The sequence below is a fragment of the Eschrichtius robustus genome, chromosome 2 (genome assembly GCF_028021215.1).
Source record: "Eschrichtius robustus isolate mEscRob2 chromosome 2, mEscRob2.pri, whole genome shotgun sequence".
Classification (NCBI taxonomy): Eukaryota; Metazoa; Chordata; class Mammalia; order Artiodactyla; family Eschrichtiidae; genus Eschrichtius; species Eschrichtius robustus.
This window is the reverse complement of record NC_090825.1, coordinates 170787959-170815843: the sequence shown is the minus strand read 5'-3', so window position 1 is coordinate 170815843 and position 27885 is coordinate 170787959. Positions and strand designations below refer to the sequence as shown.

The 27885-nt window shown below is 56.6% G+C and overlaps 2 protein-coding genes across 3 annotated transcripts; one reads left to right on the top strand and one right to left on the bottom strand.

The window, feature by feature from the left end:
* The first annotated feature begins 39 nt into the window (after positions 1–39).
* On the top strand, positions 40–3746 carry PTGER1 (prostaglandin E receptor 1). The gene is made up of 3 exons (XM_068536907.1): positions 40–92; positions 1078–2057; positions 2660–3746. Exons 2-3 carry the CDS (start codon positions 1098–1100, stop codon positions 2921–2923), a joined length of 1224 nt encoding a protein of 407 aa, XP_068393008.1. The 5' UTR covers positions 40–92; positions 1078–1097; the 3' UTR covers positions 2924–3746.
* On the bottom strand, positions 3599–27710 carry PKN1 (protein kinase N1). 2 transcript variants are annotated; one of them, XM_068536906.1, is made up of 22 exons: positions 27522–27710; positions 22642–22945; positions 20991–21142; positions 19167–19302; positions 16028–16173; positions 15593–15806; positions 14581–14775; positions 12472–12581; positions 12237–12380; positions 9588–9663; positions 9364–9505; positions 9181–9274; positions 7386–7465; positions 7235–7310; positions 7046–7137; positions 5615–5791; positions 5391–5453; positions 5137–5213; positions 4794–4936; positions 4413–4520; positions 4251–4331; positions 3599–3871 (listed from the first exon to the last, which is right to left on the bottom strand). In XM_068536906.1, the coding sequence occupies exons 1-22, from the start codon at positions 27540–27542 to the stop codon at positions 3668–3670; spliced, it is 2835 nt and encodes a 944-aa protein (XP_068393007.1). In that variant the 5' UTR covers positions 27543–27710; the 3' UTR covers positions 3599–3667. The 2 variants fall into 2 exon arrangements, with proteins under 2 accessions (XP_068393007.1, XP_068393006.1); XM_068536905.1 differs by lacking the exon at positions 27522–27710 and adding an exon at positions 23996–24061.
* Between the last annotated feature and the right edge of the window lie 175 nt (positions 27711–27885).

Here is a 27885-nt window from a genome sequence, read left to right as displayed (position 1 = left end):
AGCAGGCTAGGGCGCAGCAGGGCAGCCGGTGCAGCGGGGCAGCAGGGACCAAGCGGCAGGAGATGGGGACCCTGCGTCCCAGGCAGCTCCGGGTAAGAAGGCTGGGGCACGAGGATCTCCAGTGGGGGAGGAAGGCATGAAAGGATGGGGCCCTGGCTCCCCCAGCCTGTCCTTCCTGTGTTCCTTGACTCTCAGCCCATCTGTCTGTCCCTGTTGATCTTACTGTCTGTCCAGCCTCCCTTCCCATAAGACCTAGCGGGCAGTTCTGACCTCTCAGCCCTCACCAGGGGCTATCAAGGAATGGGTGGTGACGGGTTAGCCTTGAGGCCTCTGGGGCAGGGACATGGAGCTGGCAGGAGCGGAACTGTGGGCATCCAGGGTGAGGCAGCAGTGGGCAGAGGTAGGGCCTGGGCAAGAGGCAGCGATGGGGCTCAGAGATGGGAGTGTAGGGGACAAGGATGGGGCTCTGGGGACAGGGACAGGGCTGTGTGGACAGAGATGTGGCCAAGGGGACAGAGATGGGTTTATGGGAACAGGGATGGAGCTGTGGGGACAGGGATGTGGCCCTGGGGAAAGAGGCAGTGGTGGGGAGAGAGGTGGCAGAGGTGGGGCTGTGAGCATCTAGGATGGGACTGGAGTAAAGGTGACATAGTGATGGTCAAAGATGGGGCAGTGGGGTCAGATGGTGCCCCGGGATCAGAAATGGGTCAGTGGGTATCAGATGGGGCCGGGGGCCAGGAATTGGCTGTGGTGTCAAAATGGGAGGTGGGTGTCAGAAGTGGGTGGGTTAAGGCCCAGAGGTGGGGTCAGAGACAGGTGGGGCTGAAGCCAGGTGACCCTGGTGGACAGGGCAATGAGGGCAGACTGAGGCCTGGAGCAAGAGATGGGCTGGGAAAAGGAAGAGGAGGAGGAGTGGATCAGGAATGGGGCAGCCAGAGTCATTTGGAGTTGCCATGGACAGAGGGTCCATAGAAGAACTCCATGGGGTCAAATGGGTCCTGATGATCTGAGATGGGACCACCAGCTGGTCCCAGGCCAAGGGTGGAACCTCACCTACCCCTCCTCTCCTCTCCCCAGCCCCACGCCCCGCACCTGACATGAGCCCTTGCGGGCCCCTCAACCTGAGCCTGGCGGGCGAGGCGACCACGTGTACAGCACCCGGGGCCTCCAACGCGTCCGCCGGACCGCTGTCGGACCTGGCGGGCGCGTCGCCCGCGCTGCCCATCTTCTCCATGACGCTGGGCGCCGTGTCCAACGTGCTGGCGCTGGCACTGCTGGCGCAGGCCGCGGGCCGTCTGCGGCGCCGCCGCTCGGCAGCCACCTTCCTGCTGTTCGTCGCCAGCCTGCTGGCCACCGACCTGGCGGGCCACGTGATCCCGGGTGCGCTGGTGCTGCGCCTGTACGCGGCGGGGCGCTCGCCAGCCGGCGGCGCCTGCCACTTCCTCGGCGGATGCATGGTCTTCTTCGGCCTGTGCCCGCTGTTGCTGGGCTGCGGCATGGCCGTGGAGCGCTGCGTGGGCGTCACGCGGCCGCTGCTGCACGCAGCCGGCGTCTCGGTGGCCCGCGCGCGGCTGGCGCTGGCCGCGCTGGCCGCCGTGGCCTTGGCCGTGGCGCTGCTGCCACTGGCGCGCGTGGGCCGCTACGAGCTGCAGTACCCGGGTACGTGGTGCTTCATCGGTCTGGGTCCGGCGGGAGGCTGGCGCCAGTCGTTGCTCGCCGGCCTTTTCGCCGGCCTCGGCTTGGCCTCGCTGCTCGTCGCGCTCGTGTGCAACACGCTCAGCGGCCTGGCCCTGCTGCGCGCCCGCTGGCGCCGCCGCTGTCGACGGCACTTCCCGGCTGGAGGCCCCGACAGCCGCCGTCACTGGGGAGGGAGCGGACCCCGCCAGGCCTCCGCCTCGTCCGCCTCGTCCGCCTCGTCCGTCGCTTCGGCCTCCGCCGCCCCCGGCGGCTCCCTGGGCCGTGGCTCAGCGCGGCGAGCCCGTGCCCACGACGTGGAGATGGTGGGCCAGCTCGTAGGCATCATGGTGGTGTCGTGCATCTGCTGGAGCCCCCTGCTGGTGAGGGGCGCACATGCCTCTCCAACCCTGCTCCTTCCCACGCCCTCCGTGACCTCTCCCACCCTTTTCCATCCTGGGATACCTGGGTCCTCTCTCCCTGACCCAGCCAGGGCACTGCCTCCTCGAGGCCCCACCTGCCAGAGTCCACCCTTTGCCCTCTCCTTCTGACGTCCCACTCCTCCTCCCAGTCCCCTCATCTTACTCCTTCCTGGGGTCTTTGTAGTTCACCCGACCCAGGCAAGGTTCCCCTCCAACCCCACCCAACTAAGTGCTTTCATTCCCTAGCTTCCTTCCACCATCACCACCCCTTTTCTCTTCTCCCCTTCAATCCCCTGTCCTTTGGGATACCTGGGACTTCTTTCTTGCCCAAGCACACACCCACTGCAGGCCTTTGCTTCTGCCACGCTCTCTAAGGCTCCCACTTCTTCTCCCCTCTCTCCACAGCTCCTTCCCAATTAGATTCCCATTTACCCTCCCCGTGACGTTCCGTCCATCCTCACAGCCTCCTTACCTTCCAGACACTCTCCCATCCATCTCAGCCCTACCCTTCGCCGGTGCCCTTTTCTTACACCACCCACCGCTCACACTGTCTTCTCCCACAGGTGTTGGTGGTGCTGGCCATCGCGGGCTGGGGCTCCAGCTCCCTGCAGCGGCCGCTGTTTTTGGCCGTGCGCCTCGCCTCGTGGAACCAGATTCTGGACCCCTGGGTGTACATCTTGCTGCGCCGGGCTGTGCTTCACCAACTGCTTCGCCTCCTGCCTTCAAGGGCAGGTGCCAAGGGCAGCCCCACGGGGCTGGGCCTAATGAGCGCTTGGGAGGCCAACTCGCTGCGCAGCTCCCAGCACAGTGGCCTCAGTCACTTCTAGGGGCGCCCGGCGGCTAAGCCAGACCACCCGGTGCCGGCCTCTGGTCCGCAGCTCGGAGACTTCGGGGACTAAAACCTTTTTTGCGGACAAGCCCAGGGCGGTGCGTCCCGTCGTGGCTGCAGCACCTTCGCGGCCGCGCGGGGGCCGCAGAGGTGCTGTGTACGCCTCCGGGGTGTGCAGTTCCGGGACTAGTCACGCGGGGGCGCACAGACGCAGAGCCGGAGGAGCATGCGCACAATGCCGTGGCCGCAGTCTTGGGGCGGTGGCTCGGCTGGGAGCAGAGTGGGAGGGTTGGGGGGCGCTTTTCGCCCCTGCTGCCGTCATGAGTGACTCCCGCAACCATTCGCTCATTGCGGCCCTCAGCTCCCCCACACAACCCCAAGTCCCTACCCCCCAAACTACGCCCCATCACTGGCCTCTAACCCCGGAAGTCCCTCAACACAGCCCCGAGCCCCCTCCCATGGCGGCCTGCCCATGCTCCCCACCATAGTAACAGCCCCGAGTCTCCACCATCCCTTGGCCCCCTTCAAATGATCCCCCACCATAATCCAGGGCCTCTCCCCGTCACTCCCTACGCCGCCGGCCACGCATCACATCCCCTCCCAGCTCTCCCCACCTCCAAGCACGCCCCCCACCCCCATTACTGTGCACAAGAAGGGACGGAGGATGCATGGATAGAGCAAATCCCAAAAGCCTTTTTAAAAACTACCGACAGCTCGGTGGGGGCAGAAGTGGGGGAGGGGGCTAGCAGCCCCCGGCCACAAAGTCGAAGTCCCGGAAGGCCGCCTGCTCTGTGGCCGTGAGGGGCCGAGCGTCGCGGGGTGGGCTCAGCGTGGCGGCCTCCCCTGTGAATTCCTCGTCGAAGTTGCTGACATCAGTGCGGCCGGCCAGCGTGGGTACGAAAGGCGGCGGCAGGCGCCGGGCCAGCAGGGCATCCCAGCCCAGTGTCTGCAGGGCAGAGAGGGGACAGGTCAGCAGGGGAGGCTCAGGGCAGAGCGCAGGAGGGGTTTGCTCCTTGCACCCTGTCTGGCCTTGGATCTGTGGGGATCAACACAGGGAGTCACAAAATAGAGGGGGGTAAAGTGTCGGGCCTGGGGGCTCAGGAAGGATCACCATATGAGTGGGGGGAGGGGCCTGGGCTCATACACAGGGCAGTGCTCCCCCCTCAGGCCAGCCTGGAGTGGATGTGGGTGTAGGAGGGCCAGTGAGGGTAAGGAAGGGGGAAGGAAAAGCAGGCAGGTGTCAAGGAGAGGTGACAGTGTTGGAGGTGAAGCCACTAGGTCTTGGGTGGGGGGGATGACTGGGTCCTGGGAGTGGGGGACTTCACCCTGAAGAAAGGCTGTTTTTTCACGTCCTCTGCATCCCTCTCGCTGGATCCCAGCCTCCGCTCTGGATTCCTCCGCAGCAGCTGGGGGGAGGGAGTTCTGTGTCAGTGTTCCCCTTCCTCGTCCCAGAGCCACTCCCCTGGCCCACCCTGGGGAGTCCTCACCCTGCGCATGATGCCGATGGCTTCAGCTGACAGGAAGCGGGGGTAGCGAACCTCATCGTTGACGATGCTGTCAAATACCTCCTCCTCGTCGTCCCCTGGGAACGGGGACTGGGGACAGGAAGAGCCAGGGTGAATTAGGCCCCTCTGGCCACACCACACCCAGCTCCACCCTGGCCTCCCGTTGCACTTTTACAAGGCTCACTTAGGAGGGTAAGTACCCCAATTTACAGATACAGAAACCGAGGCTGGGGAGGCAAAGCCACGTGTCCTCAATCAGACAGCACATAGTGGAGGCCAGTTCTGACCCCGCTCCCCCCCCCCCCCCACCGGGCATATACAGGTTACCAGGGACAGGCAGGGCGGAGCGGCCTGGGGCCTCACCTCACCAACCAGCATCTCATACAGCAGCACGCCCAGCCCCCACCAGTCCACCGCCCGAGTGTACGATGTGTCTGTCAGCACCTCAGGCGCCAGGAACTCCGGGGTCCCGCAGAAAGTGCTGGTCCGGTCCCCATAGCCCATCCCTGGGGGCAGCAGGGCCACGTGAGGTTATGGGGGAGGTCACAGCTCCAGCCCAGCCCAGCATGGGGTGGTCCAGACAGCCAGCCCTATCCCAGGACCAGGGTAGGGGATAACCCAGGTAGGGCTGGGGACTCCATTCCCTCCCCTCTCTGTCTAAACCCCAGAGGCCAGCCCCTCAGATCCCAGTCCTGCCCCTCATCACCCTCCTTGCAGAGGCCAAAGTCTGCAATCTTGACATAGCCCTCGGTGTCCAGGAGCAAATTGTCCAACTTCAGGTCCCTGTTGGGGGGGGGGGGGATAGGAGGATGTAAAGAGGGATGAGTGGGGATCTGGGTCCTGCCTGAAGCCTCAGGGCCCCCCAGTGGGCAGAGCATGCATGCACGGGTATATGCGCGCGCGGGCACGTGCACACACGCACGCGCACACACGTGCGCACGCACACACACACACACACACCTGTAGACAATCTTGTGTTCATGGAGAAACTGCAGCCCCAGCACCACACAGGCCGAATAAAAGCTGCAGAGAGAGGCTGGTGTGAGGGAGCTGGGCTTCCAGGAAAGGCAGAGGGTCACATAAGGCTCCCACATCCTCAAAAGCCCCCCATCACCCCGTAACTCCAGGAGCTGGGGGGAGGCAGGGCCTGTGGGTGGAGGTGTGGGGCGGGGGCCTAGGCTCACACAGCACGGGGCTCCGAGAACACGTCACTGTGGATGTGCAGCATCAGGTCCCCGCCGGCCGAGTACTCCATCACGAAGCACACGTGCTCTGGTGTCTGGAAACAGCCGAACAGGTTCACCAGAAAGGGGTGTCCCGCGCCGGTCACGGCCGCCAAGATCCGCTTCTCACACATCAGGCTGGGCAGGATGGGGGTGGGGCAGGGGTCAGAGACCACAGCAGCTCCCTACCACCAACTCGCCCACTCCCTAGAGTCCTCAATCAATCATCAGATGTTTGTCAAGGGCCTTGCATGGCTGTGCACACTTGGGCAAGTTGCTTAATGCTTCTGAACGTGCTAACCAGGCACCCAGAATCCATCCATTGTCCTAGTAACCGTCCTAGTAACTTCCCTTTGGGAAACCACCAGGGGGACCGTTACTTCCCTTTGGAGCACCCCATCTCCCTGGCCAGGAATTGGCTCACAAAAGGGCAAGCCAAGCCAATGGGGCTCAATCTCAGGATTTCTGCTGGAATTATTGAGGAAGAAGAGCTAAAGTTTGCAGATGAGCCTTAAACTGCTAGGGTGGGGGGCATCTCTGTCCCTGCGAGGGGACTGCAAGCAAAGCCCACACAGACAAAAGCAGAAGTGAGAGATATCAGCTGAGCACCTGCGTACTGCCATGCCTGAAGGTAGTCCACCCCTGGACTTTTCTGATGCAGAGCAATAAATTCCTGTATTTGCTTAAGCCTAAATTGGGTTCCTGGTTAATAAAAGGATGTCAAGAAGATTGGGGACAATCTCAGGTATCTGCAGGGGGCAAGGCACTGTGCAGAATGCTCTGGAGTCATCCTCTCATTCATTCCACCCGGCAACCCTGCAAGAAAGGCATTATTACTCCCCTTTTGTAGAAGGGGAGCCTGAGGTTCAGAAGGGTGAAATGACCTCCCTAAGGTTTCCAAGCACATCTGTAGCAGAGGTAGGATCTGAACTCAGGGTCCTGACCCCAAAGCAGAGGCAGTACAATGGCACCATTAATAGCACAGGCTTCAGAACTCGAGTCCCTAAGTTCAAATCCCGGAAACTGCTGCTTACTGGCTATGTGACCTTGGGCAACTTGCTCAACCTCTCTGTGCCATCAGCAGAATGGGGACAATAACAGTACTTACCTCTTAGAGCTGTTGTGAGGAATTCGTTACTGAATGTAAAGCACACGGTGTGTGCTTTCTAGGAGTCGTTACTATTGTTAAGTATTGGGTTGGCGAAAAAGTTCGTTCGGGTTTCTCCGCATTACAGAAAAACCCGAAAGAACTTTTTGGCCAACCCAATACTAGCTTAATAAGTACAAGTGACCGTTATGAATCACTCTCACAGCAGCTCCAAGGAGGGGACTGCTCTGTCTCCCATTTCCCAGAAGACCAAAGTTCTCAGAGGGCCTGAGCAGGGTCCCCACCTCTCCACCTCGTCTCGGGCCACAATGTCCCCTTTCTTCAAAGCCTTGATGGCAAACAGCTCCCCGCTGGGCCGGAATTCGGAGAGCAGCACCTGGAACCACAGTGGGCAGGGGTGGCCTTAGTGGCCAGTCCAAGGACCTGGAGGTCTGGACCCCCCAGACCCCCAACTCCTTGCCCCCTCGCCTCACCTTCCCAAAGTGACCCCGGCCCAGCACCGCCAGGAACTGGAAATCCTCGAGGGTCAGGGGTGACTTCCTCAGAGGGCTGTGGAAAGAGGAGGCTGGTGGGGAAGGGACAGTGGGCAGGGGTGGTGGGTGGTGGCCAGGGGAGGGGTGTCACCTGCACAGGGCGGGGCCTGGGGTCTCCTGGGTCTCCGAAGGCAGCTCAGGAGTGGCGGTAGTTTCCTGGATCAGAGAAGTCTGTGGCAGACAGAGGAGGTCAGAGTACAGTAAATAACCCATAACCACAACAGCCAACAAGGCTCCCGTCACTAATTTGACCTCACCTCTCCTCCCCCTCCCCTCCTCACTCAATCCCCCTTCAGCCACACTGTTCCATTCACTGTGCCCTGAACACACGAGGCATGTTTCCACCCCAGGACCTTTGCACGGGGCTGTTCTCTCCACCAGGAACTCTCTTTTCCTAGCACCTGCACTGTTCCTCCCTCACCTGCTTCAGGCCTTTATTCAAATGTCACCTTTGAAGGTGGCCAGCTGACCGCCATATTAAATAACTAACAGAAGCTCCAACACTCCCTGTCCCCTTTCTCTGCTTTATTTTTCTTCCCAGCACATTCTATGCTGTATTTTATCATTTATCTACTTATCCCCTTTATTGGTATTAGTCCCATGGAGTGACCTAATTCTTTACATCATATGCATATATAACTTTGAGAAGAATCAAAATTAATAATTTAAGTGGGAAAAATTTACCTACTGGTTCATCATTTTCCACTATAGAGACAGTTCTAAAGATTCAATCAGTGCGAACAGGTGTACAATAGGAACAGTCCTCTCCTGCCCCAGCTGCCCTCCCCAGAGCCAGCTGCTGTTAATGATTTCGTGGGTACCTTTCTAGATATATTTTACACCATTCAAGCATTTTGGTGCACGTGTGTGAATGTCCATCATAGATGTCCAGGAGTGGAACTTCTAGGTCAAGATAATGCCCATTTTTTAACTCAGCCAGCTGTGCCCTCCGAAGGAGATGTAGTGATTCACGTGCTGTTTTCCTGCATCCTCCCCGGCATTCAATGTTATTCAACTTTTGCATTTTTTTTTTTTTTTTGCCAAACTCATCTAATTTAATGAGGCATCTCGTTTTAATTTAATGCCATGAAGCATGTATTATTGTTTCCACTTTTTTAGAAAATGAGGTATAAAATGCACTCAGTGAGGTGGGCAATGGAAAGAGCTCTTACATACGTATCTACCCAGATGCCCGTCGCCTAGACCAAGGGTTGGTAAACTCCATGTTTTGTACAGTCTGTAAGCTAAGAATGATTTTTACGTTTTTAAAGGGTTGGGGGAAAAAAATCAAAAGAAGAATAATAGTTCATGATCCACGAAAGTGACAGACATTCAGTAAGGCTTCCTGGCGCAGAGCAACACCCCTTCCTGTCTGCCTGTATCAGGTGTGGCTGCTTTCTACGAGAGCAGTATTGACTGGTCATCACTGTGACCCTCTGGCCCACAAAGCTGAAAATACTGACTATATGGCCCTTTCCAGAAAAAGTGTGCTGACCTCCGACCTAGATCAAGATGCAGAACGTTTTTATCATCTTTGCCAGGCTCTCTTGTGCCCCCCCTCCTATCAATAAACCCCCGCCCAGAGAAAACCACTAACTGGACTTCTGTCATCGACATGAGTTTTAAATGTGATCATTTTACAGGGCAGTGTACTAAACACAGAGAGGTGAAGGTGCTTGGCGTGAGTCACACAGCTAGGGGGCAGCAGAGCAGGGACGGGACCCAGGTGGCCTGGCTCCCAAGCTCATGTTTTTATCCGGGATAGAGAACAGGACCCCGGTTCTGGCAGAGGTGTGCTGTGTGACCAGGGAAGTTCCTGGCGATCTCTGGGCCTTGAGCTGCAGTGGAGGTCCCCTAACACTGCCCAGGCCAAGGGGGAAGCTCACCGGACTTGGTGGGCTGGAAGGAGGACCCAGAGAGCTCTTCTGGGGTAAGCTGTCCAAGTCAACCCCGAGGTTCAGCTTCTCCACAGATACGTCGCTGCGGCAAAGGGAAGAGGGTGCATCTAAGACCTAGCATCCCGGGCAGCAACCAGAGGCAGCCGGAACCCCGGGGCCCTCCCTCCTTACCCTGTGGAGCGAGCCTCGGGTCCTGGAGAAGCCCCGGGGCTGAAGGTGCCTGTGGCAGTGGCACTGGGGATAAGCCTGCGAAGCAGCCGCACCCAGGTGGCAACGTCGATGTTCATCTGCCTAGCGCGCTGAAATGCCTTCCCTGGGGAGACGGGGGCAGGTGTCACCCTCTGTGACACTCCCGGGACCCCTGGTCTCTCCCCTGCCCCAGCCCATCCCCTCACCTTGCTGCTTGGAGAAGATCTTCTTCTGCCGTCGGAGCCGCGGTATCCTCTCAATGACAGGGTTGCGGAAGGTGACCTGAGGGAGAGGCTAGTGTGAGGACCCTCGCCCACCTCCAGGCAGCTTGGTGGGGAAGCCCTCAGGATCATAGGTGTGCACGCCCGTATGTTTCGGGGGTTCTGATCGCTGTGGCATCACATCCAACCAGAGTACTGTGCATCGTATTAAGGGGTCATAAAGCCAATCCATCCTTCGACAGGACCACCTCCTGAAGTGCCATCTTGGAAAGGCAAGAAGTAGGCAAGCAGGCCCTCCTCCAGGGGTGGGGAGTGGGTCTGATCCAATGAGATGTACATACAACTCCAGCAAACAGGCCCTACACTTCACCTAGTGTCCCGATTCCCCAAGTGCGGTCCCAGACCAGCAGCAGCAGCACCTGGGAACCTGCTGGAAATGCAGATTCTCAGCACCGCCACCCCAACCTGGACCCACTGAATCAGAAACCCCGGCGGTGGAGCCCAGGAGTCTGTGTTTCAACAAGCCCTCCAGGTGATGCTGGCGCCCACCCATGTGGGGAAACCACTGGTCTAGTTGAATTCTCCTGATTCCAATGCATCTTCTAGAAGGTGCTGAAGTCATAGAACTGTGTGACTTTATGGGTGTCCAATCTGGTCACCTCTAGCCACATGTGGCTATTTCAATTAAGTGAAATGAAAACGTCAGTTCCCCAGTCACACTAGCCACACTTCAACTGGCTAGCGGCTACTGTATTGGATGACACAGATACAGAACATTTCTACCTACAACAGAACTCAACTATTGTAAGCTCACTGACAACAGAACTGCAGAAAGTTCTACAGGCTGGTGCTTTGGGGAGAACAAAATAGAATGTTATAAGTAAACCTTGAAGGCAAGGACTGCCTCAGAACTTATCCCCCGGGCCACCCACCTCTATTGTCCACTTGGGTTTTGGACAGTCTTCCTAATAGAAGAATAATTTCGCGGCCCTACCATCTGAAGTCTGCCCTTCTCTGCTCCTGTCCTTCAGGAGTCCTCGATTATGAGATCACATAAGAACTTCCACCTGGATAGTAAAATAGCCTTGAATATTTTAAGAATTTTTCTAGATACTTTTTCAAGAAAAAACTACGTGTTAGGAATTAGTGAAAATTTACTAATGTTTTTTAATTTTGAAAGCACTTTTTAGTGAAAACTTAAGAGTAATATATATTTGGTCTCCGGCCACCAAGGAAAAGCTTCTTTCAGGTTAATCTTTAAACTCACTTGAACCCAATGACTCACTTGATATTTATCCCACTCCCGAAAACAGAATTAATTATACAGCTGTTTTTTATACTGTGCATTGTGAACTCTGTCTCTCTTTCACATTTCTGACCTCTTTCACGTGGTCTGATCTTCTTGCAAAGAGAAGTGGTATTTAAAAATCTAAGCAAGTAGCAAAAAAAAAAAACCAATTCCCTCCTGGGTTTAAGGACACGGGGAGACACACACATACACACACACACGTATATATATATATACAAAAAACAGGACACATGTATATGTTAGGGGCAAATTTAAAGAATTTTTGAGGATAATTCTGGTTAAATGGGGGCGCCAGTGACTTTCTCTGTGCCTCATTTCCTCCTCTATCAGATGTGACTAATAATGGTCCTGTTTGCGTTGGGTTATTGTGAGGATTAACAAGTCAGTGCCAGCACAGCACTTTGAACAGGGCCCGGCCATACTACCGGGGGTCAGCTAGGAATGTTATTTATTTATTTATTTATTTATTTTTATAATTTTGCTTGTGGCCTTTTTTCAAGTTTATTTATTTATTTATCTATTTATTTTTGCTGTGTTGGGTCTTCGTTTCTGTGCGAGGGCTTTCTCTAGTTGCGGCAAGTGGGGGCCACTCTTCATGGCGGTGCGCGGGCCTCTCACTATCGCCGCCTCTCTTGTTGCGGAGCACAGGCTCCAGACGCGCAGGCTCAGTAGTTGTGGCTCACGGGACCAGCTGCTCCGCGGCATGTGGGATCTTCCCAGACCACGGCTCGAACCCGCGTCCCCTGCGTTGGCAGGCAGATTCTCAACCACTGCGCCACCAGGGAAGCCCAGGAATGTTATTTAGACTATGGGCTCTTAATCAGGGGACCCTGGCCACGTCTGGAGACATTTTTGGTTGCCACAACGTGGAGCGGGGGGTTGCTACTGGCATCCTGCGGGTGGAGGCAGGGCATGCTGCTCAGCGCCCTACACTGCGCAGGACGGCCCCTGCAACCAAGAATGATCCAGCCCAAATGTCCACAGTGCCCAGGGTGGGCTACCCTGATTTGGACCCTAACCCTGACATCACTGCAGAAGGAATCTCTCTGCTCAGCCGTGGCTCTGGCAGCAATCTCCGTGATATGTTGCTAGGTTTTGCTTTTCTTTCCTAGCTTGACAAAATTTTGGGGTTTTTTTTTTTTCTTTTTTTAATATCTTGTTTCAGAACAAAACCACTCCCAGCTTAAGTCATGCATTGATGTGACTAATTATATGTACTTTTCTATCGAGATTCAGAGACCGATGGAAAACACATCTTCCCCCTTCCAGAAAACCGAGAGGAGGAGATGCCAAAGCATTTTCTCAGGGTCGGGGTCAGGCTGTACCTCGGCCACCAGGCAGCCCTGAGGTTCCATGTCCAGCTGCACTTCATGCCTCTCGTTGTCCAAGAAGTCCTCCAACTTCAGGAATTTGAGGGCACACAGGCCCCGCTGGTCCCGCCAGAACACAGCCAACTCCAGCTCCCGTGCCTCAAGGGAGAGAAAGAGGGCCGTCATTTGGGGTGCCCGAGGCCTCAAACTCCTCCTCCTCCAAGCCCTGTCATCCCCTAACCGAACTCACCCTCTCCAGCTCCAGGGTGAAGCTCTGCTCCCAGGCGTTGGGACCACACGGCTTCCAGGACGTCTGCCCCACCACTGTGTTATCCAGCTTGAGCACCGTGCTCACCTCACCTGGAACAGGGGGTGGGGTAGGTTGTCAGGAGATGCTGGCAGGGGGAGGGTAATCTCTTGTATCTTATTGAAGAAATCTTCTCCTCCCCCCATAATATTCTGCTGTGCTATGTGACAAAGCTTTACAGTTCTGCCTTTCACATTAAGGCCTTTAATCCATCTCCACTTGATTTTTGCGCGTGGTGTGAGGCGGGCATCCAAATTCACTTTTATGCTGTATACAAGTTCCAGCAATATATTCCTAAGTATTCACCCTAGAAAAATGCAAGCAAGTATACATCGGGAGATGCATAAATATAATGCTTATATAACAGCCCTAAATTAGAAACATCTCACTGTCCATGAATTAATATATAAATTGTAATATAGTCTTATTAGCTAAACCATGAAATGGCTGATATTCAACTATTTTTTACCTAAAGAAAGACAGCAATTTGACATGCCTCAGTCTAAGACAATTAAACAGGGGTAAAATGAATGAACTATAGTTTCATGCAACGATAGGGATAAGTCTCCCAAACAATGTTGAATAAAAGAAGCCATTACCATGAAATACATTCTGTATGATTCCACGTATATGAAGTTCAAACATAGGCAAATTAAACTACATTGTTTTCAGACGGTACATGGGTGCTAAAACTACAAAGCAAAACAAGGAAATGATAACCATGAGAGTCAGGAGAGTAGCTACCTCTAGGACAGAGGAAGGGGCTGGAACTGAGGATGGGGCATGAGGGGGCTCAGAGAATTCTACTTCTCGACCTGGGTGGTGGTAACACAGATGGTTACTCTATTATAGTTATTCTTCTTTTATTCATACTTTTAAACGTGTATGTATTCGGTTTTTTTCACATTGTGGTAAAATTCACGTAACATAAAATTTACCATCATAACCATTTTTAAGGGTACAGCTCAGTGGTATCAAGTATGTCCACACTGTTGTGCAACCATCACCACCATCCATCTCCAGAACTCTTTTCATCTTCCCAGACTGAAACTGTCCCCACTAAACAATAACTCTCCGTTCCCCTCCACCCTCAACCGTTATCTCTATGAATCTGACCACTCTAGATCATATAAGTGGAATCATATACTACTTGTCTTTTTATAGCTGGCTTATTTCACTTAGCGTAATGTCCTCAAGTTCATCCACGTTGCAGTATGTTTCAGAATGTCCTTACTTTTGTTTAATATAAATTTATTTATTTTATTTTATTTATTTATTGTTTTTGGCTGCGTTGGGTCTTCGTTGCTGTGTGCGGGCTTTCTCTAGTTGTGGCAAGCGGGGGCTACTCTTTGTTGTGGTGCGCGGGCTTCTCATTGCGGTGGCTTCTCTTGTTGCGGAGCGTGGGCTCTAGGCCTGCGGGCTTCAGTAGTTGTGGCTCGCGGGCTCTAGAGCACAGGCTCAGTAGTTGTGGCACACAGGCTTAGGTGCTCCGCGGCATGTGGGATCTTCCCGGACCAGGGCTTGAACCCGTGTCCCCTGCATTGGCAGGCGGATTCCCAACCACTGCGCCACCAGGGAAGCCCTGTCCTTCCTTTCTAAGGCAGAAAAATATTCCATTGCATGGATGGACCACATTTTGTTTACCCATCCATCTGTCAACAGACGCTGGGTTGCCTCTACCTTTGACCATTGTGAATAATGCTGCTATGAACATGGGTATACCAATATCTCTTCGAGACCCTGCTTTCAACTCTTTTGTGTATTTACTCAGAAGCGGGATCGCTGGATCATATTGTAATTCCATGTTTAATTATCTGAGGATAATTATTCTACTGTTTTCCACAGTGGCTGCACCATTTTACATTTCCACCAACAGTGCAGAAGAGTTCCAATTTCTCATATCCTCCTTAACAGCCGTTGTCTGCTTTGTTTTGTTTTGCGGTAGCCAACCTAATGGGTGTGATGTACTAGTTTTTAAGAATGTTACAGACGTGGGAAATCCAGGACCCCGCCACCCCACCTCATCCCTCCAGACCCTCAATGCCCACTCACTGGTATTCTCGGATTCCGCTTTGAGACTGCTCCGGCCACTGAGGCTTCCACTTCGGCTGTAAAGGCCCCGGGCTGGGCGGCTCAGGAAGGCGGTGCGGCTCTCAGGGGTCCCAGGCACCCCCACTGAAGGTGAGGGGTTCCAAGGGATGGTCTCTGGAAGGTCTCTGCAGCCCACTACACGCACCTCCAGGGTCCCTGAGAGAGGGGCAGGCTCATGACGGGGGCGGGGGGGTGGTCACATCCGGGGCAGGACGAGGGGAAGGGCCTGCGGGTAAAGTGGGCATGTGCAGAAGTGGCCAGCATGCAAGTGGGAGGTGGTGAGGGACTATCAGCGTGAGGCAGGGGGTCTGATGCAGGGATGGCTGTGTCCGGAAGTGAGAAACATGGGACAAGGGGACGGGTGGGTCAACCTGGGGAGGGGCTCTGGATGCTGGGGTTTAGTGACAGAAGAGAGGTTCAGGGTGTAGGCTGAAGGTCCAGGCGGTGGTGAGCCAGGTAGGACTAGGAGTCCGGGCTTAGATTTGGCAGGCTGATCTGAGGTCTGACACTGGGGCTGGGGTCTACGGTAGGGCTGGTCTGGGGAGGTAGTGGCTGAGGGATCTAAGGAGGGAGGGGCTGGCTAGCCTGGGGGTGGGGGGACAGAGGTTCAGGGTTGAGGGTTCTGAGAGCAAGGGACTGTGAGACTGGGCTGGGGGACTCCGGCTGGAGAAAAACGGCAGGGCCATTCGGGGAGGGGTGGCGAAAGTGAGGATGGGGATGGGGGCAAGAGTCCCTCAGAGGGCAAGGCGGGGTGGGAAGTCCAGGGCGCATGCGGCTGTCTGGCATGGGAAATGAGGCCCAGGTCTAGAGGGTTGGGGTGAATGGAGAAGGGAGGGAACAGCGGGATGGGAGTCCAGGGTTGGGGAGAGTGGAGATCCCGGTTGGGGGTCTCGGGGCTGGGGGACTCGGAGGGGTCAGGAGTCCAGAGCTGCGGGAGGTAGGGTCCGGATTGCGGGTGGACGTCGGGACCCACCTGTGAGCGGCGCGGGCTTGCACAGGGTGCTATAATGCATGGCGGGGAAGGGCCCGGCCAGGCGGGCACTGAAGGCTGAGGACGAGGCCGCAGCAAGCTCCTCGCGCAGCAGCCGCCCCTTCGGGTGGTCAGCGGGCAGCTCCCCGAGCCGCCGCTCCAGCGCCTCCCGAAGCAACCCCAGCTTCTGGTTGGACTCGGTCAGCTTCTCCTGTGCCTGCGGTGGGAGGAGCCTGGCCGGGCTGGGGGCGGGATCCGGCACGCCCCTCCCCAAGTGCAGACCCAGGCCCCTCCCCCCGACTGGCTAAGTCCTACCTGGAGCTCCTCCCTGGAAGCCCAAGACCTCAGCCATTTGGGTCCTACCCCTGGGCTCCCTGAAACTAAGGTCCCACCCCTCGCTGAAGCCCCACCCCTCTGGGTCGACACCGCGTCCCTCACCTCGCTGACGGCCTTGCGGTCTGGGGCTTTGGCAGAGCTGAGCAGGCGCAGCACGTTCTTGGCGCCCTCGGCCACCGCGTGCTCGACTCGGAAGTGGTGCCGCAGCTCCTCGATGCGCAGCTCCACGGCCCCCAGGTCCGGACTCCCTGTGGGTGTGGGACACGAGGCAGTGAGGCTAGCCTGGGCCCAGGTCCAACCAGCCCGGTCCCAGACACGCAGCCATCTGCAGGAACAAGCACTGGCCACAGACAGATGGCCATCAATATGCATCACTTTCTCCCAAGGTGGGGGGTCACGGTGACATAGTCACACTGTCACCCACAGGCAGACGGCCACTCTTCCACCCAGATGCTGTCCCTCTTTTATCCAGACACTCTCACACCCACATGGACGTCCCAGGGATGTAGTTAAGCTGTCACCTGGGGACAGTCATAGACACAGGCACACCATTAACAAAGTCTTAGGGACAGATACATTGTCAGGGTCCCACTTCATCCCCAGGGACTGTCGCAGGGATACCATGGCAACTGGATAGGATATAGTCACACAGACACAGGGACACTTAAAAAAAATAGTAACTTTTATTCATTGCTAATGGGAATACAAGTGGCTTTCCAATGGAGGCAGCTTGGCCATTTCTATCAGAATCACAAATGTATTTACCCTTTGATTCAGCAATCCCAGTTCAGGGACTTTATCCCATAAAAAACACCTCTGCAGGGACTTCCCTGGTGGCGCAGTGGTTAAGAATCCACCTGCCGATGCAGGAGACACGGGCTCGAGCCCTGGTCCGGGAAGATCCCACATGCCGCGGAGCAACTAAGCCCGTGCGCCACAACTACTGAGCCTGCACTCTAGAGCCCACGTGCCAAAACTACTGAAGCCCGCGCGCCTAGAGCCCGTGCTCCGCAAAAAGAGAAGCCACCGCAATGAGAAGCCCGCGCACCGCAATGGAGAGCAGCCCCCGCTCGCCGCAACTAGAGAGAGCCCGTGCGCAGCAACGAAGACCCAATGCAGCCAAAAATAAATAAATAAATAAATTTATTTAAAAAAAAAAAAAAACACCTCTACACGGTTATTCACAACCTTCCTTCTAAGAGCAAAAGATTGGAAATAACCTCATCTCCTCCAGCAGGGGTCTGGATAAATGCACAGTGACCACCCACCCCATGAAATACAATGTAGTTGGGAGAACAGTAACAGTGTCACACAGACATCGTCACACTGTCACTCACAGGGTGACAGTGGCATTATCACTTTGTCACCAGTGTAGGCACTGGAACACACACACCCACACACTGAGGAACACTCTCACAAAGACGCCATCACACTGCCACATAGGGACATTGTCACAGTGGTGAGGCTATTACATAGATATCTGCCTTGTCAACCCCCCGCAAAGGGACACAGTCACAGGGGCGGAGGGAAATGGCCTCAAAACATAAATACCCTTATAGGACACAGTCACAGAGTGGCAAAACTCCCAGGGCTCTAACTCCAGCCCAGGGAGAATCACAGGAACAGAATCGCACTGCCACATGGATAAGGCATAGGGACAGGTAAAGAAATGCCGTCATACTGTCACATAGGCAGGGCAGCATCACTGACACCCACAGACACAGAGACCCACTGGCACAGGGACAGGCACAAGGATACACTGCCACTCAGGTGCAGGAAACTTGTCACTCAGAGACACAAGGTCACGGTCACCCTTATCCAAGGATGTAGATTCCAAGGACGTTCTCGCTGTCCTGCACAACGACCTAGACTCAGACTTGGGCACTCAGACAGTCACAGTCACCCACAGCTGTGTGGCACCCACCGGGACTGCTGTCACATGTGCCCAGTCATCAAGGCTTTTACACTTATGGGGACAAAATCAGGCTGTCACCAAAAGTTACAATGTCACCCGAAAGCACAGGGACGTGATCATACCATCACACACTGTCACTGAGAAGCCCACGTAGGCATTCAGAGTACAGATGAATAACCACACAGTCACGCCGACACCTCCCCACTCCAAAGACACATGCACTGTCATCCGAGTTCCAAGCCCTATTGCTATGGACTACATGTGTGTGTCCCTGCAAAATTCATACGTTGAAACCCCACCGCCAATATGATGGTATTAGTTGGTGGGGCCGCTGGGAGGTGAGTAGGTCATAAGGGCAGAGCCCTCATGCATGGGATCAGTGTCCTTATAAAAGGGACCCCAGAGAGCTCCCTTGCCCCTTCTACCAGTGAGGACGCAGTAAGAAAGCAGCTGTCTATGAATCTGGAAGAGGGCTCTCACCAGACGCTGGATCTGCTGGCGCCTAGATCTTGGACTTCCCAGCCCCCAGAACGCTGAGAAATAAATGTCTGTTGTTTACATGCCCCCACCCCCAGTCTGTGGTATTGTGGTACAGCAGCCCAAATGCACTAACACCCACCAACAGCTGACGCTTACCTCTCATGGTGACACAGAAACTACCATAGTTACAGGGCATGCATACAACCTCTGGTCCCCACGGTCAGCATCACATCAACACTGACACACGTCAGTAGCACAGATAATCTTCTCTGCACACAATACATCAAGACCCTGTCTCAAATTCAGGCTAACAATGGGGTTGAGACACCCCCAGGCATTCATACACTGAGACACACAAGGAAACACACACACGCCGCGGACACCCACAGTTCTACAGCACAGGGGCCAACGAGGCAATCACCTAGTCCAGGGGTCCGCACATTATTTCCGTAAAGAGCCAAAGGGTAAATATTTTTGGCTTTGCAGACCACACAGGCTCTGTTGCCACTACTTGGCCCTGCTGTCGCAGTGCAAAAGCAGCCTTAAGTGATAGTAAATGAATGGGCACGGCTGGGTGCCAATAAAATTTTATTTGCAAAAAAAAAAAAAAAGAAGGCAGTAGCAGATTTGGTCCAAGAACTGGTTTGCCAATACATGATCACATGCAAATCTGAAATAGGACAAAATGGGAAACTGAGGCCTGGCAAGGGTCCAGGAATGGGTTCCAGTCACATGGCGAGTCACAGCACCCACCTCCCTGCCTCAGAAAGGGACCCCTCGTGGGGCTGGGAGCTGAACGCTCCAAGGTGGAACGCAGGTGAGGCTTTTTCAGGGCAAGGGACTCACCTTGGGCCTCGTCTGGGGCCGCCTGGCTCTCCAGCTGGCAGGCCTGCAGCGCCCGGCGGAGCTGCATGCGGATGATGTCAATCTTGGTCTTACTGTCCTGCAGCATCTGCTGGGCCGTCAGCAGCAGCTTCCGGTCCTGGAGGCAGAGATGGGCCATGAGGGAAGGCTGGGCAGATGAGGGTCTGACCACCAGGCCTGCTGTCCACTTCGTGCAGGCCCTGGGTGACCCTGTGACAGAGCACTCACGTGTGGGTGTGATAACATGTGCCTCCGTGTGTTCCTGGGTGTTCATGGGAGATGTAGCCCATGGCATTTGAATCCTGGCTCTGCCGCCTAACAGCTGTGTGACTTCGGGCAAGCCACTCAACTACTCTGGGCCTGTTTGCTCATCTGCAGGAAGGGGGGTACTAATAGCACCAACCAACACTGGGCTGAGGATTAAAGGAGCTAATCCGCGTGTGGGGCTCAGAGCCGTGCCTTGCACCAGCAGGCACTGTATTTGTGTCAGCTGTGAGAATGGCGTACGTGTGTAAGTGTTCCCCGTGGTGGGTGCAGCCTTGACTGTAGCCACGTGGGTGAGCCCAAGGGTGACTGGATGTGAGACAGTTGCAGTAAGTGGAGTCCCGATGTTTGTGCGTGCAGGTCAAGGCACAGTGATGACTGGGCATAGCCAAGGACCCCGTGGTGTGTACAAGCGCCGGACACTGGTTGTGGATTTTTCCATCTACTTGGTGCTGTGTTTCAAAACCAGGCACTGCTAACCTGTGGTGAAAGAAGCCTGTGTATTGACTGAAGGGGGCAGGAGGGAACCCTTTCCGGGTGACAGGAAGTGTTCTGTATTTCAATGTGGGTGATGTGTGCCCAGATAAAAATTCATCGGTCTGTACACTTAACGTTTTCTGCACTTTACGTCCATTTGTTACACATCAATAAAAGGTAAAAAAAAAAAAAAAAAACTTCTGCATGGTTCGTGCCCTCCCACATAATATTCGCATTTGTGTGCGCACACAGGCACGGATGCTCTCCAGGTCTCTAGCTACAGGTCTGGCTGTGCTGTGGGTGTATCTCTGGGTGTTGGTGCAAACCTGTGACTGTGTACTCAGTGTTGGTACAACTGGGGGAGCACCTGTGTGACAACTCTGGTCTCCGAGTGTGAATTTAATGACGTGTGTGTCTGTGTGTCTAGGTGTTCTGTTGGCCTGTGCCGTGTGTCCGGGCGTTATACGATGGTGTGTGTCCGGGCGTTATACGATGGTGTGTGTCCGGGCGTTATACGATGGTGTGTGTCCGGGCGTTATACGATGGTGTGTGTCTCTCTGTATCTAGAGGTGGCTGTGGTGACTATCCTCCACGTGTTTATGAGCCTTGTTACTGATGTGACTCTAGATCTTACGACGGTGTATGTGTGTCTGTGTGTCTCTAGGTGTTGTCATGACCATGGCTGTGTCTCTAGATGTTAGGATGATGGTTATGTGTGCACCTAGGTGTTGATCTGTGTGTACAGGTGTCAGAGAGAGACCACCAGCAGTGAGAGGCTGCGTGTTGCCCTGACCGTCTCTGGGGGTAACTGAGTATGGGGGGGGCAGTCTCTGCCATGTGTCTGTCTGACATCACCCACAGTTACCCTGTTTCCCATATGCCCCCATGAGCTGCCCGCACCCCAGTCCTGCTGCAAAGCCACCCATCAGCCCCTCTGTCCCCAACCCAGAGGACCCCAGACTCCCAGGGGAGCAGATGTAGGTGCCACCCTGCCCCCCCACCAGACTGTGATGCGCTTGAGGGTGTACGTGCACACGGGGGGATGTGCACTCGCGCTGACCCCACCTTAGTGCTGCCGTTGCTGTACGTCTGGATCATGTTTTCCGCGCCCTGCTTCACCTTCAGCTCGATGGCCAGCTGCTTCTCCAGGCCGGCCACGCGGCTCAGGTTGGTGGCAGAGCAGGCTGGGCCGCCCGCACCGGGGGACTGGGGGGCATCTGGAGGGGGTGGATGGGGCAGAGTCACCACGGCCCTCACCTCCATCTGCCCAGGTGGTTTTGCCCCAGCTGAGAGGATCCACCCCAGGGGCCAGGGGGAGGAAGAGCTGGGGACCAGGGTCCAGAGGGCCCAACCACCCCAGCCCTCGTAGGGAAACCCCTTCAGGACTGGGGCAGGACCAGCATGAATGAGCACAGGCAAGTGTCCAGGTGTGCGTTGAGTCCTTGGTGTTGGTGTGACTGTATCTACCTTCGTACGGAAGTCCCCAACTACTTACACAGCTGTGTGGGCATCCGTGGGTGTGGCAGTGGTTAAGTCTGTGACCCACAGGGTGTTGGCATAACTGAGCTAGTGTGTGTCTCCCCAGGTGCTAGTGTAACTGTGAGATTCGAGGTGTTAGAATGACTGTGTGAGATTCTGGGTGCTGGGGGTGACTCTAGGCATATGCTTCCGACTGTTGGCACAACTGTGCTTTCTGATCTCCTGGCACTGGTACAACTGTGTCCACGTGCCTGGGTGCTGGTACAGCTGGACGTGCGTGTCTCTGGATGCTGGCACGGCTCTGTGAGTCTCTAGCGAGTGGTGTGAATGTCCAGGTCACTCTGGGTGCAGCTGTGACTGGATGAAGTTTTGGGTGTCGGCTGAACTGTTATCTCTGAGTGTTGACATGACAATGTTGGTCTCTAGCTGTTGACACACGTAAGTGGTATATGGGTGTTGGGCTAAGTGGTGTTGAGTCTTCAGGCCTTGTCTGATCGTGTGTATAGGTCTCAGGCTGTTGATAGGTCGGTGGACATCTGTAGGGGTTGGGCAGCTCTGTGTGAGTGTGAATCTCTGGGGGTTGGTGTGAGCATGTGCGAGTCTCTGGGTATTGTCTGTGTGTCGGCGTGACTGTGTGTGCATTTCTCTGGGTGCTGGGTGCCAGTATGGAAGTCTGTGGGTATTCACATGATAGTGCATATGGCCTTGGAGTTGTCTGGGTGCTGGTGTGACCGTGTGTGAATGTCTCTGGCTACTGATGTGATGTGTGTTACATCTTTGTCTTCGGTGGCAAGATGGAAAAGTTCTGCAGATCCCTTGCACGATAATGTGAATCTACTCAACACCACTGAACTGTACACTTAAAAATGATGAATTTTGTTATGTGTTTTTTGATCACAATTGAAAATTTTTTTAATCAATCAAAATTAAAGATATTTTAGAAAGAGTCTTTGGGTGTTGTCCAGGTGGTGGTATGACTCTGTGAGTCTGGATATTTGTGTGACCCCGTGTAAGCCCTTTGGTGTTGTCCAGGTGTGGGTGTGACTGTGTGTACCTTTCTCTGGGTGTTGCTTTTGGCCTTTGGTCTGCCTGTGTTTTGAGGCTCGGTGCTGTTGTGACCGAGTGTGTCTCCCTGGAGGTCAGAGGCGATGGGCTGGCCTCGCTCTAGGACACGGCGGGTGAGCCCTGGGCAGTGGAACGCCCTGCTGCCCCGCATCCCCGGGGAAGCCTGGCTTACCGTGCACGCCAGCCGCGGGGTCGGGCAGCACCACGTGGGCGTGCAGCTCCTGCAGCTGCTGGTGCAGCAGGTCGAGTCTGCGCGAGGAGCCGCGCAGCACCAGCTCCACGGGGCCGAGGTTGCGGCCCAGGTCGGTGGTGGCCCGCCGCAGGTTCTCGGCGCCCTCCTTCAGCTTCAGCTCCTTGCGGATCTCCCGCCGCAGCCGCTCCCGTTCCAGCTCCAGCTGCTGCTGCACCCCGGGGGCTGCCAGGTCGGCACCCGCCAGGCCCAGCTGCTCCAGCAGGGACCAGCTGCGCGGCTCGCTCTGCGGAGGACAGAGCAGGGTCAGCGGGGCCAGGAGGACTACGGGGTGCAGACTGTGCTCAGCCGACCTGGCCGGGCCCCCCCCCAGACTGTAACTCCTGACACAGGGCCTGCTCCATGTCCTCTGATGGGCACCCCCCAACGCCGCCAAAACTGGGAGGTGAGGCAAGGCCCTGTCCCTGCTTTCAGACATCCCCAAACTGCGAAGTCCCGAGGGCAGGGGCTTCTTCCTTCCCTGTCCCCTCAGATGAGGGGACCACCAATACAGTTCAATCTCCCTTCATCTGTCCTTACGCAGTGGGATTCTTCAGGTCAGGTCCCATCACCCCACCACTGTGCCCCCCAAGCTAGGGGGTCCCCAAGGACAGGCCCTATCTCCCTTCCATTGTCCTCCCAAATTAGGGGGTCCCAAGAACAGGCCTTGTCTCCCTTCTGTTGCCCCCCCAAATGACAAGGTCCTGAGGGCAGGCCCCTTTCTCCCCTCTGCTGCCCCCCTAAACGAGGAGGTCCCAAGGGTAGGCCTCATCTCCACTCCCCTATCCCCCAAGTTATGAGGTCCTGAGGGCGGTTTCATCTTCCCTCCGCTGCTCCCCAAACAAGGAAGTATCAAGGGCAGGCCTCTGATGCCCCCCAAACCATACGGTTGGGGTCCCAGGCCCCTTCTCTTCACCGCTGTGCCCTCAGACTAGGAGGTACTGAGGGCAGGCCTCACCTTCCCTCTGCTATACCCCTAAACGAGGAGGACATGGGGCGAGGCCTCATCTATCCCCTGCTGTACCCCCAAACTAGATCCCGGAGACAGGCCCCATCTCCCCTCCTTTCATCCTCTACAACCGGCACCCTAAACAGCAGAGCCCTCTCCCTTTCCTCCTCTCTCCCCAGCCTGGAAGCCCAAAGGGCCCCAGTTTCATCTCTCAGACAGAAAACTCCAAGTCCAACACCTCATCTCCTCCCTTCAGTCCAAAACCGAGAGGTACCGGGGGAAGGGCCCCTGGCCTGTGCCACTTGGGGTCCTCCCCTGCTGGCCCCCCACAAGGACCCCAGCCCGCACCTCCAGCTCCCGGTCCAAAGGGGGATTGGCCTCCGCCATCCTGGGTCCCGGCTGAGGGCCCCGCCCTCTTCCTGAACCTCAGCCTTGCCAGGGCCTCTCGCCTGCTACTTCCTCTTTCCTGCTAGCTCCCGGCAACCCCTGCAGAAGGCCAGCTCTGGGCCTCTGGGGCATCTAGAGGGCCTTCCTCTCAGCCCCCACTCCAGGCCTGAGTCGGCTTCTCTGGAGGCACCCCAGGGATGGCCCCTGCCCCCTGTCCCGAGAGGATGCCCAAGGTGTACACAGCGTGCACACATTCACAGCCCCACTAGTGTGGACGTGAAGAGCAGCCTCTCCCGTGTATACAGGCTCCAGGGGCTGCCTTGGGTGTGCACACACTCTCATACACCTATAGGCATGGGCATGCATCGCAGGCTAGCAAGTGTGTGCACACCCGCTGCATCTACCCCTGTGCACACTTATACGCAAACACCCATGAGTGCATATATGGGTGGCCCAGCCCCCTTCCTGCAGATGCAGCCTGTCCCAGCTTCCGGCTTCTTCTCAGCTCGGTCTCTCGCTGCTGCTGACCACAGCCTGGAGGCCTAAGGGGCCTGGCCAGCCCAGCGGCACCTCCTTGAGGCCCACATTGTGAGGAGGCAGCGCTGGAGGGTTGGGGTGAGAGTGTCTCCATTAAAGCTCAAGTATGATAGCAGTTACTACAGGCTGCACCCAGGTCAACTAATGCAACTCCAGAAGGTGCTATTATCACCCCATTTTCTTTCTTCTTTTTTTGGCCATGCCGCATGGCACGCCAGATCTTAGTTCCCTGACCAGGGATCAAACCCGTGCCCCCTGCAGTGGAAGCACAGAGTCTTAACCACTGGACTGCGAGGGAAGTCCCTCTTATCACCCTATTTTCAAGATGAGGAAACTGAGGCCTGGAGCGGTGACGTAACTTGCCCAAAGTCCTACAGCCAGCAGAAGGCAGACTAGGATTTCAAACAGGACTGCCCAGAATCTGAGCTAGGTGTCAGTGCGGCATGAAGAGCCCCACATACATTATCTGCCGCCGCCATGAGAACCCATTTCAGAGATGAAGAAAGTCATGGTTGTCAACCAGGAGTCAACCTCAAGGGCAGCTGCCCCCAGGGAGGATTTACTTCAGGCCGAAAGCGTCACTCCCATGATCCTACTGACCCCTCACATTTATCCTGAGCAACTGCCATAATTCTCCCCCACTTTACAGGTGAGGAAACTGAGGCACAGAGAGGTGGCAGCAGCAGTTCTCCGTGGGGGAGGGGATCGCCTCCACTACCACCCCACTTCTGGGGGCATGTGGCAATATCCAGAGACATTTTTGGTTGGTTGTCACAACTGGGGGTGCTACTGGCATCTACTGGGTTGAGTCCACGGATGCTGTTCAACGTTCTACAGTACACAGGACAGCCTCCATCTCAAAGAATGATTCAGCCCCAAATGTCAATAGTGCTGAGGCTTAGAAACCCTGGATTAAAGGACACAGATGCACATGCTGAGCTGCTGACCGTGACCCAGGAAGGATTTCACAGCAGCCCCACATGCAAGGTGCTGGCCTGGTCTACGTCTTTCCCCACCACGAAAACCCTCCAGCTACATTTTTTTGACAGCAGAACCAAGGCTCAGAGAGGGAAAGGCACTGGGCCTAGGACACACCGTTAGGAAGTGACAGCTCTGGAATTTAAACCCAGGCTCACCTAATACCACCTGCTACCAACCAGGCCCCACCTGCCACCCAGCCCCACACTATCCCCAGCAGGCAGAGCAGGGGTACAGCCAGGAAGGAGCAGGGCCGGGTCAAATGAGGGAAGTCCAGGCAGAGAGGAGAGGCAGGCTCCCTCAGCCCCACCTCCTCCAGCCGCTGAGGCCTGAGAATATGCAGAGCAGGGAGGGAGGGAGGCCCGCCCTCCTGGGTTCTCCTCTCTTGGGTGACTCACTCCTACCTAGGGCAGGGGTCACCTGAGGGCCAGCATGATGAACCCATGAATCAGGAGCCTGGCCTGGCCTTGGAGAATCCCTGCTCCCCCAACTCCCACCATGAAGCAGGAGACCCCAAGTCCAGCGGGTCCATCTTCCAGAATTCCCCTCTTCCCAGAGTGGCCAGGGACCTAGACCCCATGTCCGGAGATTTCAATGCTTTGGGCGTTTCCGGAATCTGGACAGGACATCCGTTTTCTGGACACAGAACAGACAGGCACACACTGGGACAGACAGAGGGACAGGTTAGCAGACCCAAGCAGCCACAAGAAAGGAATGACCAGGACAGGGGAAGAGAGCAGGAAGGAGATGGGAAAGGGGACCAGGGCACAGGTCCAGCCTCGTTCCAGGAATCACAGCCTCCGTCCAGGTCATGTTTGCTACACGCCAAGCGCATGCATGCGCCAGGGGATTCCTACACAGCCCTCCCAGGGCTGAGGTGTAGACGCAGAGACCCCAGCCCTCCCCAGCCCCCAAGGTCTGACCTTGTGTGATCGGCAACACCAGATACGCCCAGCTCCTCGGCAAGGCTGGCAGGCCATCAGCAGGACTGGGGTGGGGGATGGGGGTCATGGGACAGACACAAAGGGGATGTGGGGGCAGGTGCAGAAGGAGACGAGAACCCAGTTACACAGCAACCACAGGACGACGGAGGGATGATGAGGCGCTAATGGGGGCACCAGAGGTACAGGACATGTCTCAGATTTGGGTCACCGAACGAAAGAAGTTTCAGAAGTCACCCTGGCCCTGCTTGCCACAAATAGGGAAGGTGAGTCCAGGGCTGTGATGTCCACAAGGTGGCACAGGAAGAACCTGGCTGGGCGGCAGGTTGGTGTCAGTCAGCTGTGTGTGTGTGTGTGTATGTTGTGGGGTGACCCAGCCCATGCCCAGGTGGGATTCCAGGTATAAGAGAATCCCCAGTCTGTTGACATGGACACTCCCCATCTGGGATAAGGTTCCACCTGGCAGCCAGGTGGCCGTGTGGGTCTCCCGTCCCCGACCTAATGAGGTGACTCTGGCACTTCCGGCAACAGGTGACAATGTGGGTGGCGTCGGGACCATCATAAAGCTCAGTCCGGAGGTGGGGGCGGCTGGAGCTTTGTTGTGCGGAGGAGAGGAACGGGCCGGGCGGCCTCCTCCCTTCCCGGGGCACCGCGCCAGGCACCTGCTCAGGTGGAGCTGCACCTGCCCGGAACCGAATGCTGGGAGGGAGAACGAGTGGCAGGGGCGACAGGCACCGGGATGCACAGCCAGCCACAGACACCTGAATTCTAGCCTCCGCCGCGCCCCCTCTAATTCTCGGGGAAGGGCGGAGCTTGAGGGTGCTGCAGGACCTCCCCGCTCCCCCCCGTGCGTACCTCCACCTGCCGAGAAGGGGACTGTGCTGGCTCCACGGTGCCGGCCCCGGGAGGGGGCGCCCAGTGCTCGGGGGACCCGCCCTGGCCGCCCCGATCCCGGGGGCTCCGGCAGCGCGCGGGCGGGGGTCCCTGGCGCCGGCTGGCCGTCAGGGGGCTGAGGACGCAGGTGCGCCTACCTGCAAAGCATCGCTGGCCATGTCCACGCGCCGTCCGCCAGGGGTCCCCGCGCGGAGAGAGGGGCGGTGAGAGGAGCGTGCGTACGCCCCGCGCGGGGCGGGGAGGGGGCGGGCGCGGCGCGACCCCCCCGCCCCGGGCGCACGGCCCTCTCCGGCCTGCTCGGCTCTAGCCCCGCCTGGCCTGGCCGCCGTGTCCGCGCGCCGCGCCCTCCGGCCCCAGCTGCCGCCTGGCTCGGTCACGTGACCGCCTAGGTCGGCGCCCGAGGAGGGGGCGGGGCCGAGGGGGCGCGGCTCCCGGCGGCCCCCGGGGCTGTGGGGTTCTGCCTGCCGGACGCCTCCCTCCCCTGCCGAAAGCGCCGTGTCT